Below are 15,603 nucleotides of genomic sequence, written 5' to 3'. Positions count from 1 at the left end.
CCCGTAGTCAGGATCGAACCCGGGTCTCTGGCGCTGTAAGGTAGCAACTCTACCGCTGCACCACCGTGCTGCCCATGTGTTGCTGTGATCTCTATTTGAACTGTCTGGTTTACCAGCTGGTAACTGAGTTACTCCAGCACTTTGTGTCTTGGTTTGTAAACCAGCATCGACAGTTCCTTGTTTCCATTCTTACTTTAGCTCTGGTTTGAGGATTATCCTTGGTTGCCAATGTAGGATTTAAGTTCTGGCTACAATCAGCAAATGAGATCCTTTTTTGATACTAAATCCTGTGCTCGTAAAGGAATAGCATTTATTTTTCTGTTTGGAATGAAAAATAAACAGGATATTTGGAAAATTTAACGTACCTTAGATTTTATAAACAAGCGACAACCGCAAGGACGAGCTAGTTTGGGGAATTTGAAAGTTAAACACTCATCAGAAGTAGCCATGTGATCAAGGAGCTGGCAGGACAGACCCACAGTAAAGTCTTATCATAACAAACCACAATGTTCGCCACAGGATAAGAACAAAAGCATTCATTTATCCACTGATTTCCTTCCCACTTGGAACAGTAATTGTAAACCAGAACCAATGTGAGCGACTACCTTTAACTGTGACTGACAGTTTCATCAAACTCTTGCGCTGCCTCACAGCGCCGTGGACCCGGGTTCGATCTGACTTCGGGTGCTATCTGTGTGTGGAGTTTGCACGTTCTCCCTGTGACCTTGTGAGTTACCTTACAGCGAATATAGACACAAAAAGCTGGAGCAACTCGGCGATACGAGCAGTATCTCTGGAGAGAAGGAAGGAAAGGGTGACATTTCGGGTCAAGACTCTTCTTCAAACTCATTCAAATATAGACTTTGGGTCTATCTTCAGTTTAAACCAGCATCTGCAGTTCCTTCCTATAGTTACCTTACAGCGCCAGAGACTTGGGCTCTGTGTAGTTTGGGGGCCTCGGTTTTCTCCAGGTGCTCTGATTTCCTCCCACATCCCAAAGACATGTGGCTTTGTAGGTTAATTGGCCCTACATTTAAATTGCCCCAAATGTGTAGGGAGTAGATGCAAACATGGGATAACATAGAACTCGTGTGAATGGGTGATTGATGGTCGGTGTGGGCCTAAGGGCCTGTTTCCATGCTGTATCTTTCATTTAATTCATTCAATCAATTGGTGTAACATCAATCCCTTCCACACAAAAAACCTTTGCAAATGAATATTCACCAAAATCCACTGTAACCATTTCAAATCATAAAAACTGTGCTGGAATCTTAAACAAAACACAGAGTGCTGGAGGAACTCAGCGAGTCAGGCAGCATCCGTTGAGGGAATGGACTTGTCATTTTGGGCTGGGACCCTCCTCTAAACTCATGAAATGTCTCGAACCAAAACATCGATAAGATCACGAGAGGTTTCCGTTCAGGTTTCCTAAGTGGGATGGGGGCATGCGGGTGGATGCAGAGTCAAAGGTTCTTTATTAGTCATATACACCGATTGGTGTAGTGAAATGCATATTGCCATTGCAGCACATAAAAAAATAATACAACATAACAGTAATAAAGAAATTTAAACATAAAAATCATCCCCCCACAATTGTTCCCATTATGAGGGAAGGCACAAAGTCCAGTCCCCATCCCCATGTCCACCCATAGTCAGGCCTATTGAGGCCTCCGCAGTCGCCTTTACAGAGGCCCGATGTTTCAGGACCTTCTCGCCAGGTGATGGTGCTCCGGCGTCGGGAGAATCCTCTCAGCGGCTTGGGATACCTAGAACGGCCGCTTCCTTACCGGAGATCGCGGCTTCCGAAGCCGACAGGCCGCGCTGGATGGAGCTCCGCCAATCGGCAAGAGATCCCAGGCTCCCGATGTTAAAGGCAGCACTGCCGCCAGCGGCTGGCCGCTCCACAGTCCCGCAACTCCGCGATATTCCATCGGCGGTTTCAGCTCACCGGAGCTCCAGCGCGGCGACCCGGGCAAGGCATCGCCCGTTCCGCGATAGCGCTCCAGCGCTGTGCCGCCGCCGAAGCCAAGGTTCTGGCCGGTCCCCTCAGGGAACGCCGCTCCAGGCCCGCTGGTAGGCCGCGAGGACGGGTCGAAATGTTGTCCGGAGAAAAGCCGCCTCTCCGACCAGGTAGGGAACTAGGAAAAGCAGTTCCCCCTCCCCCCCCCCACCCCCCACATAAAAAAGACTAGAGCTACGAAAAACAAAAACTCAACTAACTAAAAATAAAAAGAAGTGAAAAAGCAGACAGCTGCAGGCTTGACAGCCATACCCATACAGGACGCCGCACCCAGAGCAGGGGAATCAACAACCTGAGGACATAGGTTTAAGGTTCATTCTACATAAAGGCACCCAATGATGAATATTATATTTTACGGGTAGTTATAAAAAGTCCCAAAGCTTTGTCTAAAGAAGAACAAGGGAGTAGCTGCCTTTCAGTCCCAGAGACCCAGGTTTGATCCAAACTACCGATGCTGTTTGTACGGAGTTTGCACGGTCTCCCCGTACATTCTTCCAGAATGGTTTTCCCCGGGTGCTCCAATTTCCTCCCACACTCCCAAAGATGTATAGGTTTGTAGGCTAATTGGCTTCTGTAAATTGTAAATTGTCCCTAGTGTGTGTAGGATAGTGTTAGTGTGCGGGGATCGGTGGTGGGCACAGACTCTGTGGGCCAAAGGGCCTGTTCCCGCCCTGTATCACTAAAACCAAAAACTAAAAATTCACATCCTTGCCTCTATTGATTCCTTAATCAACATAGATAAAGAACAGATCATGTAGTCGTCCATCTCATCGATGTTTGTGGAACCTCACCTGGCACCAAGCTGCATTCTCTCATCATTCTCACAAGTGCCTGAGGATATTTTTACACCATTAATCTGTAACGGAAATTGTTTTGTGGTCTTTAAAGGAAAAATTTCCTCTGCCCTCTAATGGATTTACAAATGATTATATTTATTTTCTGCATGTGGTCCTTAGTTCTGGTGTAGCTGTGAATGAGGAATGGGTTTTGACATTAAACTAACGTTTGTTACCAACCTTCACAGTTAATGATATCATGGACATTCATGAACTGTCAGAACCTTTTTCCCAGGGTGAAAATGTCAAAGGCTAGAGGGCACAGCTTTAAGGTGAGGGGGTAAAGTTTAAAGGAGATGTGTGGGGCAAGTTTTATTCACACAGAGGGTGGTGTCAGAGGGTGGTGTTTAAGATGCTTTTGGACGTGCTGTCAGGGGTTGCGTTTAAGATGCTTTCGGATAGGCACATCTCCTTTAAACTTTGCCCCTCTCACCTTAAAGCTAGGCTTTGATATTTTCACTCTAGGGGGGAACAAAGATTTAGATTGTTCTTGAATGCCCACTGTGCCATTAACCCTGAAACATGGTAACAAATATTAGTTCAATGTCAAAACCAATAGATATGCAGGCAGAAGAGATTAGTTTAACTTGGCATCGTGTTCAAGACAAATATTATGGGCTGAAGGGCCTTTTCATGTGCTGTACTGTTCCATTTGCTATGTTCTAAGAAGTTAAATGGAACCAAAACTTAAAGAGAGTAAAGGACAAAGTTAGTGAAGAAAAAAAAAAATTGAAGAAAATCCCTTCCGGTCTGAAGAAGGGTCTCGACCCAAATGTCACCTGTCCATGTTCTCAAGAGATGCTGCCTGACATGCTGAGTTACTCCAGCACTTATAAACCAGCATCTGCAGTTCCCTGCATCTGCTGGAGTATTCAGTTGCCTGAAGAGACTAACCACATTAAAAAAATTGCCATCCTCAAATTCTACCCAACCTTGGTTAAAACTTAGCTGCTGCGACATTGTGGGCTCTGGTTTAATTGTGCATGGGCATCAAAGGCTGATTTATCCAGTTTTGTTTGCATGAACTATTTTATGTACTTCTGGAAGTGAACCTAATCCAGAGTCATACAGTGTGCAAACAGGCCCTTCGGCCCAACTTCACCACTCTGACCAACATGCTCCATCGCACTAGTCCCACCTGCCTGCATTTGGCCCTATCCCTGCGTATACAAAAGTTTCTTAAATATCTGCTTCCACCACCACCTCTGGCAGCGCGTTCCAGGCACCCACCAGCCTCTGTGTAGAAAAACGTGCGACAGAGTCGTTATGATTATCTGTAAATGTTCCCAATTTTGCAAACATTGGCATGATCTGAATGGACAAACCATATCTTTCTTCGTGTTGGCTTGACAAAATAGTTTCTTTATTTGTAGACGAAGGCTCATTGTGGCCCTCTGAAAATCAGGGGGCAACAGCTAGGGAGAATCTGACCCTCGCACAACTTTAAAACCTCCCAGGCCATAAGAAAATTAGACCACCTCTGGAAGAAACAGTTGGGACACTGTTACAGTGCTAATGATGTCTTAAACATTGCTGCCAACAAGCTCCACTGTACGGTGCTGAAACGTCTGACCCAGCAGCCAGCTGAGACAAGGCAAATTAATGTCAGTCTCAGCCTGGTAATGGACTTAAATCGGGTGGGTCAGGCTGAGGTTGCCTTACTGCCATTTCTGCAGTCGTCGTTAAATCTCAGCTACAAACCCCACGCAGAAAACATCGACAACTTAATTGAACGCTGTACCCTCTCCGCTAGTGGGTTCTCAGAGTGATGTAGTTCAGATCAGACTCACTGTGATGAACTAATAGTGCATAAATACATATAGTTAAAGATATGAATCCCATTGACTCACTCTGACAGTGTATATGATCGCGAGGGGGAATAGAAAGGGTTAATGCCAGAGTAAAGGAATCAAGAACCAGAGTATATGGAGTAACTCGGCGGGTCAGGCAGTATCTCTGGAGAAAAATGATGGGTGGCTTTTTGGGTCGGGTCCCTTCTTCAGACTCAGAGGACAGAGGGTTAAGATGAGGAGGGGGGGGGGGGGGGGGGAGATTTAATAGGAACCAGAGGGGCGACGTTTTACACAAAGGGTGGTAGGTACATGGAACGAGCTGCCAGAGGTGGTAGTAAAGGCAGGTATTATCACAATGTTTAAAAAACATTTGGACAGGTGCATGGATAGAAACATAGAAATTAGGTGCAGGAGTAGGCCATTCGGCCCTTCGAGCCTGCACCGCCATTCAGTATGATCATGGCTGATCATCCAACTCAGTATCCCGTACCTGCCTTCTCTCCATACCCCCTGATCCCTTTAGCCACAAGGGCCACATCTAACTCCCTCTTAAATATAGCCAATGAACTGCCCTCAACTACCTTCTGTGGCAGAAAATTCCACAGATTCACCACTCTCTGTGTAAAAAATTATATTCTCATCTCGGTCCTAAAAGACTTCCCTCTTATCCTTAAACTGTGACCCCTAGTTCTGGACTTCCCCAACATCAGGAATAATCTTCCTGCATCTAGCATGTCCAACCCCTTAAGAAGTTTATAATTTTCTATAAGATCCCCCCTCAATCTTCTGAATTCTAGCATATTCGAGTCTCCCTTTAAATGCAACTAAACCAGATGTCTCTTAGGAAGACACAAGGAACACACAGAGAGTGGTGAATCTCTGGAATTCTCTGCCACAGAAGGTAGTTGAGGCCAGTTCATTGGCTATATTTAAGAGGGAGTTAGATGTGGCGCTTGTGGCTAAAGGGATCAGGGGGTATGGAGAGAAGGCAGGTACAGGATACTGAGTTGGATGATCAGCCATGATCATATTGAATGGCGGTGCAGGCTCGAAGGGCCGAATGGCCTACTCCTGCACCTATTTTCTATGTTTCTATGCAGATGCTAGAATCGTGAGCAAAATACAAAGTGCTGAGACAGTATCTGTGGAGGGAATAGACAGGTGATGTTTTGGGTCAGGACGTTTCTGAAATACTTCTATACACCAAGCTCCACATTCTAACTGATTTGGAAGTTCATGTTAATGTTTAGTTCAGAGATACAACATGGAAACAGGCCCTTCGGCCCCTGAGTCCACGGCCGCTCATACTAGTTCTATGTTATCCTACTTTCCCATCCATTCCCTACACACAAGCGGCAATTTACAGAGGGCCAATTAACCTACAAACCCGCACATCTTTGGGATGTGGGAGGAAACCCACGCAGTGACAGGGAGAACGTGCAAACTCCACACAGACAGCACCCGAGGTCGGGATTGAACCTGGCTCTCTGGCGATGTGTGGAACCATCTCTACCGAACTAAAGGTGCTGCAGATTCTGGAATGTTGACGGCCTAAATTATTAGTCTATGCAGAGACAAGTTTGCTTATGTTACTGGGCCTGGCCTTATGGGTCAATCAAAGAAGGTCTGGTGATCATTCTGAGGCATATTTCCTGTAAATGTCCTTTTATCATGTCGGGCAGCACGGTGGCACAGCGGTAGAAGTGCAGTGCCAGTGTAGACTATGGGTACTGTCTGTATGGAGTTTGTACGTTCTCCCCATAACCTGCATGAATTTTCCCCGGTGCTCCAGTTTCCTCCCACACTTCAAACACCTACAGGTATGTAGGTTAATTGGCTTGGTATAATTGTAAATTGTCCCTAATGTGTGTAGGATAGCGTTAGTGATGGCAATCGCTGGTTGGTGCGGACTCGGTGGGCCGAAGTGCCTGTTTCCACGATGTATCACTAAACTAAACTAAACTAAAACCTTGGTTGATGTTGTCGTTTCAGCTGATTGCTGAAACCGCCCTGCCTATTTACAGTTTCACTGCTAATTGAATGTCCGCATGGAGAACCAAAGGGCGTGACTTCCCCTTCCTGTGCACGCTTCACCAGGGACCATGTGCGTGATGCAAGACAAGATTAAAACACCATCTGGGGGCCCCACTGATGAACAATGGGGGCAATGGAGACAGACACAAGGAACTGCAGATGCTGGAATCTTCAGCGAAACACAAAGTGCTGGAAGAACATGTGACAATAATTACCTAAACTAAAATAAATGATGATGTACCGTGTTCACTGCAGATACTGAAACCTTGAGGAAGTACACGGGTCAGGCAGCATCTACGGAGGGAATGGACAGGCAACACTTTCAGTCTGGACCCTTCTGAGTCTACAACTTCAAGCTCGAGGGCGTGCATATCTCTAAAGATCTGTCCCGGACCCAGCAAATTGATGCAATCATAGAGAAAGCCCATCAACAACTCTACATCTTTGGAAGATTGAGGAGGTTTGGAATGTTGACGAACACTCTCGAGAGTATGTTGACTGGTGGCATCATGGCCTGGTTTGGCAACTCAAGCACACAGGAATGAACCCGATTGTAATGAGTGGTGAACACTGCCCAGTCCATGATGGCTACTGACTTCCCCGCTATCAAAAGGGATCTACAGGAGTTACTCTCAAAAAGGCAGCCAGCATCATCAGAGACCCACACCACCCTGGCCACGCTCTCATCTCACTCCAACCATTGGGAAGAGGGTACAAGAGCCTGAAAACTAACGTCCAGGTTTAGGAACAGCTTCTTCCCAACAACCATCAAGCTATTGAACAATAGATACTTTCAAGAGAGAGCTAGATAGGGCTCTTAAAGATAGCGGAGTCAGGGGATATGGGGAGAAGCCAGGAACGCGGTACTGATTGGGGATGATCAGCCATGATCACATTGAATGTCAGTGCCGGGCCGAATGGCCTACTCCTGCACCTATTGTCTATTGCACAATACTAACCTCAATTATGGACTGTCTTTGGATCCACTAAGGGTTTCTGGGTTTTTTACACTAGTATTGGGGTAATTAATTTCTTGAATTTTTATTTATTATATATATTATCTGTGTGTATTGTGTTTACTTGCTTGTTATGCTGCTGCAAGTAAGAATTTCATTATTCTGTTATTGATCATATCCACACTCTTGACTTGACTCTTGAATGGGACATTTACTGGCAGCCAGAAGAAAGGTCCTGACCCAAAAAGTCTTCTGTCCATTCCCTCCGCAGGTGCTGTCTGGCGCTTTGTATTTTGGGTACAGTCTTAATGCCTGGTTGCTTTTGGTTGATAGATGCTGGGTGGAAGGAGTGTACGTTTGAACTGTAGGTGCAAGATAATTGCGTAATTGCGACTGTTATAAAGTGAGAGAAGGTAGCAAGTGCTCACGGCAAGTTCTCTTGTGCCTACAGAATGACCAACCAGCGCACAGATGATGACGAGGAAGAACTGGCCAAAGAACGTCGTCGCAAGGCACGCCAGGAGCGGCTGCGGGATTCTGCGCTCAATCAGGACACCGTGGAATTCAATTCCCAAAGCAGCAGGTACACAGACCGGGTTCAAACAGATTCATTGTCCCCAGTTTGGATCTTCCAGCTGACTGCATCAACTGGTCAGCACACAGCTTACCACAGAGAGCTGCACGTGGAAGGAGTGTGGGACGGAGGCAGAGGTGTATGTGCAGGGCACCATTCTCTGACCAATATACCCCTGGAGACAGTGTTCCTTCCATTGGCCAATAGGTTAATAGGGTAACGGATCAATGGGGTTATTGGGTCAATTGGTTAACTGGTCAATGGGTTAATGTGTCAATGGTATTTTATCATTAATTCTTTAGTGAAATTCCATTTTTTCATGCGGATCTATACACGGATCTATACACCACCCTCGGTGTAAGAATATTGCCCTGCACATCTCCTTTTAACATTACCGCTCATCTTAAAGCTATGCTAGGGGCAACGCAGTGAAGTAAATGGTATAGCTGCTCCCTCACAGGTTCGATTCCTCGGCTGATGTCTGTGTGGAGTGTATATGTTCTCCCTGTGACTGCGTGGGCTTCCTCCCTCAGACTTGCAGGTTTTTTAGGCTAATTGGCTTCTGTAAATTGTAAATTGTCCCTGTGTGTAGGATAGTGTTTGGGTGATCGCTGGTTGGTGTGGACTCAGTGGGTGACTTGATTGTATTCATGTATACTCTTTGTTTTATGTGGGAAGAAACTGCAGAAAACCAAAGGTAGACACAAAAAGCTGGAGTAACACAGCGGGTCAGGCAGCATCCCTGGAGAGAAGGAATAGGTGACGTTTCGGGTCGGGTCTGAAGAAGGGTCTCGCCCCGAAACATCACCATATTCCTTTTCTCCAGAGATTCTGTCTGACTCACTGTGTCACTCCAGCTTTTTGTGTATATCATAGCCTTTTCTTTGACTGAAATAACTATAATAACTAACAATAATAAACTAAACTAAACTGAATTATGAAGCACCATGATCTCTGCAGACGTTGGAACCTTGAGTAAAACACAAAGTGCTGGAGGAACTCAGCGGGTCAGGCAGCATCTGTGGAGGGAATGGACGGACGACATTTCGGGTTGGTACAGCTCAGAGTTAGAGCGCTAGATTTCCAAGATGAAGGGAGATGGATGGAGAAGTGCAACAGTAAAGTAGCGGTATTTGTTACCGATCATGAAGTAATAGTTAAGTTAGTTTAGTTTAGAGATACAGCGCGGGAAAAGGCCCTTCGGCCCACTGAGTCTGCACTGACTAGTGATCCCCGCATACGTATACTATCTTTAGTCTACAAACCTTCACGACTTTGGAGTGTAGGAGGAGAAACGCCACACAGGTCGCGGGGAGAACGTACAAATTTTGTATAGACAAGCACCCGTAGTCGGGATCGAACCCAGGTCTCTGGTGCTTTAAGGCAGTAACTCTACCGCTGCTCCACCGTGCCGCCCAGTAGAAGATCATCTGTGTCCAGCACCAGAAACAGGATCTAGTGCAGTTTACTTCAGACAATTATTTGCTTTGTCCGAGCACGAAATTCCAATGTCTCAAATCATTTCCCATTCACAAAGCCCTTGATCCATTCATAAGTCCAAGATGTAGAAGTTGGATCCAAGCGGAATGTCTTCCTATGTTACATTTATGGCTATGTGGAGCAGAGCCAGTCTCCTGCACCTGCCAACTTCTGAAATCCTGCCTAACCTGTCCCTTTCAGATCATTACATTCAATATATTTCACTCAAATAAAAAGTAAATTTATTGACTGTTGTGTAACATGGTGTCAATTTTACAAGCCAGTGAGCCTGACCGCAGACATAAAGAGACAGGAGGGTTTTTGAGAGATATGGCTGCAGGGTGAATATAACTGAGTCAGACAGGGAGATGGAATAGGCCCAGACAGTGAATTTAATAAGTTAATCGTGTTGGCTGTGAATCAGACATGATCACATATGGGAAATTTGTTCCCAAAACGTTACACCCAGCACGGGAGAAATGAATTGCTAAATTCACACAGACCAGACTCCCCACCATCAACTCCAACTTCACACTGCCTCAGAAAAGTAGCCAACGTAATCAAACACTTGGCCCACTCCGCTCGCGTCCCGCAGAAGGTACAGAAGCTTGACAGCATGCACCACCAAACTCAGAAACAGCTTCTTCCCCTCAGTTATCAGGCTTCTCAACGGTTCTTCCATAAGCTAGAGACTGTCCGATTCACCTCAACCCCATTGCGGACATTGGACCTTGTCTCTAGAACTGATGCACTACGATGCTGAGAACTATATTCTGCACTCTGTATCTTCCCCTTTGCCCCACCTGTTGTACTTGAGTTTGACTGGATTGCATTTATGTATAGTATTATCTGATCCGAATGGATATCAGGCAAAACAAAGCTTTTCGCTGTACTTTGGTACATATGACAATAATAAATCCAAACCTAAAACTCATCGCCCTGCTAAGTCCAGAAATAGCAGCAGGCAAAACTGCCCGGACGAGCCACAAATCCAATTTATTCCCCATTGTTCTTGTGCCCTGTTCCAGAGCTGTCCCTGCTGCCCCCTGGTGGATTTGTGTATTCTAACTCCCAAATCATGGACTCAGTAGTTTTTAGTTTACAGCATGGAAACAAAGCCTTCGGCCCACTGAATCCACACCAACCATTGATCACCCGTTTATGCCAGCTCTACCTTATCCCACTTTCTCATTCACTCTCTACACACTAGGGGCAATTTACAGAGCTCAATCACCCTTCAAACCTGCACGTCTTTGGGACGGGGGAGATGACCGGAGAACCCGGAGAAAACCCACGCCATCGCAGGGAAAACATACAAACTCTGCACACACAGCACCCAAGGCCAGGATCGAACCCGGGTCTCTTGCACTGTAGGGCAGCAGCTCTACCCGCTGTGCCACAGTGTCGCACGTGTATGCACGTAACGTGAGAATTAGAAGCAGGAACATTCACCCTTCAAATCTATTCCACTATTTATTAAGATGGTGACTGATTCTTTACCTCGGCACCACTTTCCCGTGCTAAACTCACGTTCCTACATTGCCTTGATGTCCAAATATCCATTGGCTTGAATATACTCAGCACCTGAACCTCCACACCCCTCTTGTGTAAAGAAATCTGAGAATTTACCGCCGTCTGGGCAAAATCATTTCTTTTCTCCTCTGAGGGATAACTTTTTTACACATGGAACGAGCTGCCAGAGGATGTAGCTGAGGCAGGTACTATCACAACGTTTAAGAAACATTCAGACAAGTGCATGGATAGGATAGGTTTAGAGGGATATGGATCAAACACTGGCAGCTGGGACTAGTGTAGCTGGGGCATGCATGTTGGTGGGCAAGTTGCACTAAATGCTGTACCCTTTTTGTGTACTGTGGAAGACATGATTATCATCATGTATAGTTTTTTCTTTAACTGGATAGCACACAAACAAAAGCTGTACACTGTAGCTCGGTTCATGGGACAATAGTAAACTAAACTAAACTATGAAGCACTGTGTTCTCTGCAGATGTTGGGATTTTGAGCAAAACAGAAGGTGCTGGAGGAGCTCAGAGGCAGCATCTGTGGAGGGAATGGGCTGGCAAAATTTCAAGTCTGCACCCTTCTTCAGTGATTAAAATATGTTTGATTCTAGAGACTAAAAGTACACCCATTAATGGTTACTGCCATCAGTAGTGCTTCCCTTACTTTAGAGTTTCAACTAAGTTCACCATTCTGCTTTTGAAGTTTTATCCATGGCGTGAAGTTCCATATACTTGCATGACTAATAATGCATTTTGAATTAGCAAATGGGGATTAATTCCTTGATGCTGGTTTATCCGAAAAAAGACCCAAAATGCTGGAGTAATTCAGCCATTCGGTGCAACATCACTGAAGAACATCGATCGGTGATGTCTCGGGTCTTAATTCCCAACTAGATACTTTTTCTAAAAATAGCACAGAAATATTCATTACAAAAACTCTGAAGCATATCATTTAAGTATTATGACAATCATGTGCGTGAGTTGTTATTGATAGCTCTGGCAGTTTGGAGTTGATGTGGAGAGGATGTTTCCAGAAGTGAGATAGTCTAGGACCAAAGGGCACAGCCTCAGAATAAAAGAACTACCCTTAGAATGGAGATGAGGAAGAATTTATTTAGCCAGAGGGTGGTGAATCGGTGGAATTCATTGCCACAGAGGGCTATGGACGCCAAGTCATTGGATATTTTAAAAGCGAAGATTGACAATTTTTGATTAGTAAGGGCGTCAAAGATTACGGGCAGGGATTGAGAGGGAAAAATAGATCAGCCATGATAGAATGGTGGGACTGACTTGATGTGCCGAATGGTCTAATTCTGCTCCTAAGTATTATGGTTCTAAATGGTGTGTTCAATTGGCAAGTGTATGTCTAAGATAGCCCCAGTGAACAACAACTAATTTGCTCATGGTTCTGTTGCCAAAGAGGCCCATATAATCCTTTGTCTGTGCTCCCTGTGGCCTCAGCAGCCAAGCACAATAAAGTGGATTTATAATTTGCGTCATTGCGACCTTTGGCTGCCAATTCACAAAAATAAATTTGGAGGACTCTGCATTTAAATTCCCTTTTCACATATCACCAGCACCGACTTTACAATCCTGCAGAGAAGTCATTTTTTCGGAATCATTTCTCATGTCACCGAAAGGTGTTGACAATTTAAATTTTATACAACATCTGCAGAATTCAAGTCGGTGAAGTCGGATGTCGCTGCGTAACAGGAGGATGGCAGCTCACCCAGCCAAAGCTTGGATAACATTTGTAGAACTTGGGGAATTTATTGTGGCTGAGCTACTGCGTTCTGAAAGGGAGGTTGGGGAGGAATAAAATAACCTTCACATTGCGAGCTGCTGCTGTTTTTAAAAAAATGCCAGAAAACCAAATATAGACACAAAGTGCTAGAGTAACTCAGCGGGTCAGGCAGCATCTCTGGAGAAAAAGGATGGTTGAATTTTCGGGTTGGGACCCTCCTTCAGACTAAATAACAGCTTCATTCAGAGGAAAATTAAATTTGAAAAAAAAAAGTTTTGGATTTCACTGCAACAAGATATGAAACTGAGGTTACTTCCTTCCAGCTGAGGAGGGAGTTTGTTCCCTGAAAGTGGCGTCGCAGGTAGGTAGGGAGGTGAGGATGACTTGAGGCACACTGGCCTTCATTCATGAGGGATTGAGCATAGAAGTCATGCCATTGTACAAGCCGTTGGCAAGGCCACGCTTGGATTACTGCCTTCAGTTTTAGTCACCCTGCTGCAAGAAAGCTGACATTAAACTGGAAAGGGTGCAGGTAAGATTTATGAGGATATTTTTAGGACTCTAGGACCTGAGCAATAGGGACAGGCTGGGCAGACTAAGACTTTATTCCTTGGAATGCAGGAGGCTGAGGGGTGTTTTGAAAGAGGTGTACAAGTTCATGAGAGGAATTGGCAGAACGTAGATGGCCAGTGCCGTCATCTCTCAGGAAACGGGCATGCCTTCCGCATGACACATTGATGGTTTTGTGTCATTTAACCCCCCCCGCCATCCACATGCGAGTATTTTGAGCAAGGGAATCTGAGCCACGTTTGCAGCTGTCTCAACACTATAGTCCCTGCTGCCGGCATGCCCTTACTGGGCAGAAAGGCCTCCTTGTGTGCAGCAACAGCAACACACAGCACACACAGTTGGGCAGCACAATGGCACAGTGGTAGAGTTGCTGCATCAACACGCCAGAGACCCAGGTTCGATCCTGGCCTCAGGTTGATTCCCAGTTCTCCGACCAGTTTTACAGTCTCCGCCATCTCTGTTTACTTTGATGTTACCTTCTCCCATCTATTCTACATTTTCCTTGATCTCCGTTCCCTTTGCCCTGTTTTCACACCTTCACACTTCCGTCTCTATGTATCTCCCTCTCCCTTGACGTCAGTCTGAAGAATGGTCTAGACCCGAAACGTCACCCATTCCACCTTCCAAAGATGCCCCCTGTCCTGCTGAGTTACTCCAGCATTTTGTGTCTATCTTCGGTTGAAACCAGCATCTGCAGCTCCTTCGTACACATTAAATCCGGGAATGTTGACATGGAGTCACCAGGAACTGCAGATGCAGGAATCACGAGCAAAACACAAAGTGCTGGAGGAACATGGCAGGTCAGGCAGCATCTATGTAGGGAATGAACGTGACGTTCTTCAGACTATTTAAACCTCTTTTGGTTGTGGGTAGAGCATTGGCAATGACATTGGGAAGGACGACTTTGATTTTCATCGAAAAGTGTTGGGGGATCTTTGAAACCTTTTCAGTTGGCATCAGGGATAGGTTAATGTGAACGCATTAACCTGGAGATGAAGCAGCTCTTCAGCGCGACCCTGGGGTCTAAGCAAAACAATCTTGCTCGAATCCACAACCTCCAATCTGAGGAAGAATTCCAACCTGAAACATCACCTGCACATTCCCTCCGCAGATGCTGCATGACCCATTGAGTTCCTCCAGCATTTTGTGTTTCCCATGCTTTTTTGAAACGTGAGTTTAGTTTATTGTCACGTGTACCGAGGTACAGTGAAAAGCTTTTGCTGTGTGCTAGCCAGTCAGCGGAAATACATCATTACAATCGAGCCATCCACACAGTGCAGAAAATGCACAGTGTACAGATAATTCACTGATGCACATGGTGGATAGGTGACATTTTGGGCCTAGACTCTTCTTCAGATGAAGAAGGGTTATTCCAGCACTTTGTGTCCACTTGTCTATTAACCGGCATCTGCAGTTCCTTGTTTCTACCGTCCAGATGTGTGTGTCTTTGCAAACTTACACATGCTATCTCCACATCCTTTCGAGAGAACTCAGTAATTTTTGCTACGGTTCCAATACGGGCAAATGGGCAACAAGGTCAGATTAGACGTTTCAACACTTCCTGACTGGGTGCTCGCATTAGACACTGCATCTCTATTATAGCAGGAATGATAATATGCAATTTCTCACCAGACTGGCTAGGCCAAAGAAATGCGAGTTTAAAATTCCCCCTTAGTCCTCCCGATGTGTTATGTGTTCAGGAATGAACCTCTTTAGTTTTGGTTTAAGAGATACAGCTTGGACACAGGCCCATCAGTCCACACCAACCATCGATCACCCATTTACACTAGTTCTAAGTTATCCCACTTTCTCAGCCACTCCCTACACACTGGGGACAATATACAGAGGGCCAATTAACCTGTACGTCTTTGGGATGTGGGAAGAAACCGGTGCATCCGGAAGAAACCCACGCGGTCACATGGAGAACATGCAAACTCCTCACAGGCAGAATCTGAGGTCGGGATGGAACCTGGGTCTCTGACGCTGTGAGGCAACAGCTCTACCTGTGCATTAATTGCCTAATATTGTGTTTTGAATTGTATTCTGTCTTTACTTTGTGTACTAGTCATGTCTC

General features: G+C 45.5%; 1 protein-coding gene across 4 annotated transcripts in view; it reads left to right on the top strand.

Moving 5' to 3' along the window:
• LOC129707706 (non-muscle caldesmon-like) overlaps positions 1 to 15,603 on the top strand; it is a 175,540-nt gene that overhangs the window by 119,624 nt on the left and 40,313 nt on the right. For all 4 annotated transcript variants that reach the window (XM_055652929.1, XM_055652927.1, XM_055652928.1 and 1 more), the window contains one exon: positions 8,091 to 8,222. In XM_055652929.1, the coding sequence (XP_055508904.1) occupies positions 8,091 to 8,222 (132 nt within the window). The remainder of the gene's footprint in view (positions 1 to 8,090; positions 8,223 to 15,603) is intronic.

This window comes from Leucoraja erinacea, chromosome 22 (assembly GCF_028641065.1).
Source record: "Leucoraja erinacea ecotype New England chromosome 22, Leri_hhj_1, whole genome shotgun sequence".
NCBI lineage: Eukaryota > Metazoa > Chordata > Chondrichthyes > Rajiformes > Rajidae > Leucoraja > Leucoraja erinaceus.
Note: the sequence above shows the minus strand (reverse complement) of the source record. Positions and strands in the feature narration are given on the sequence as shown.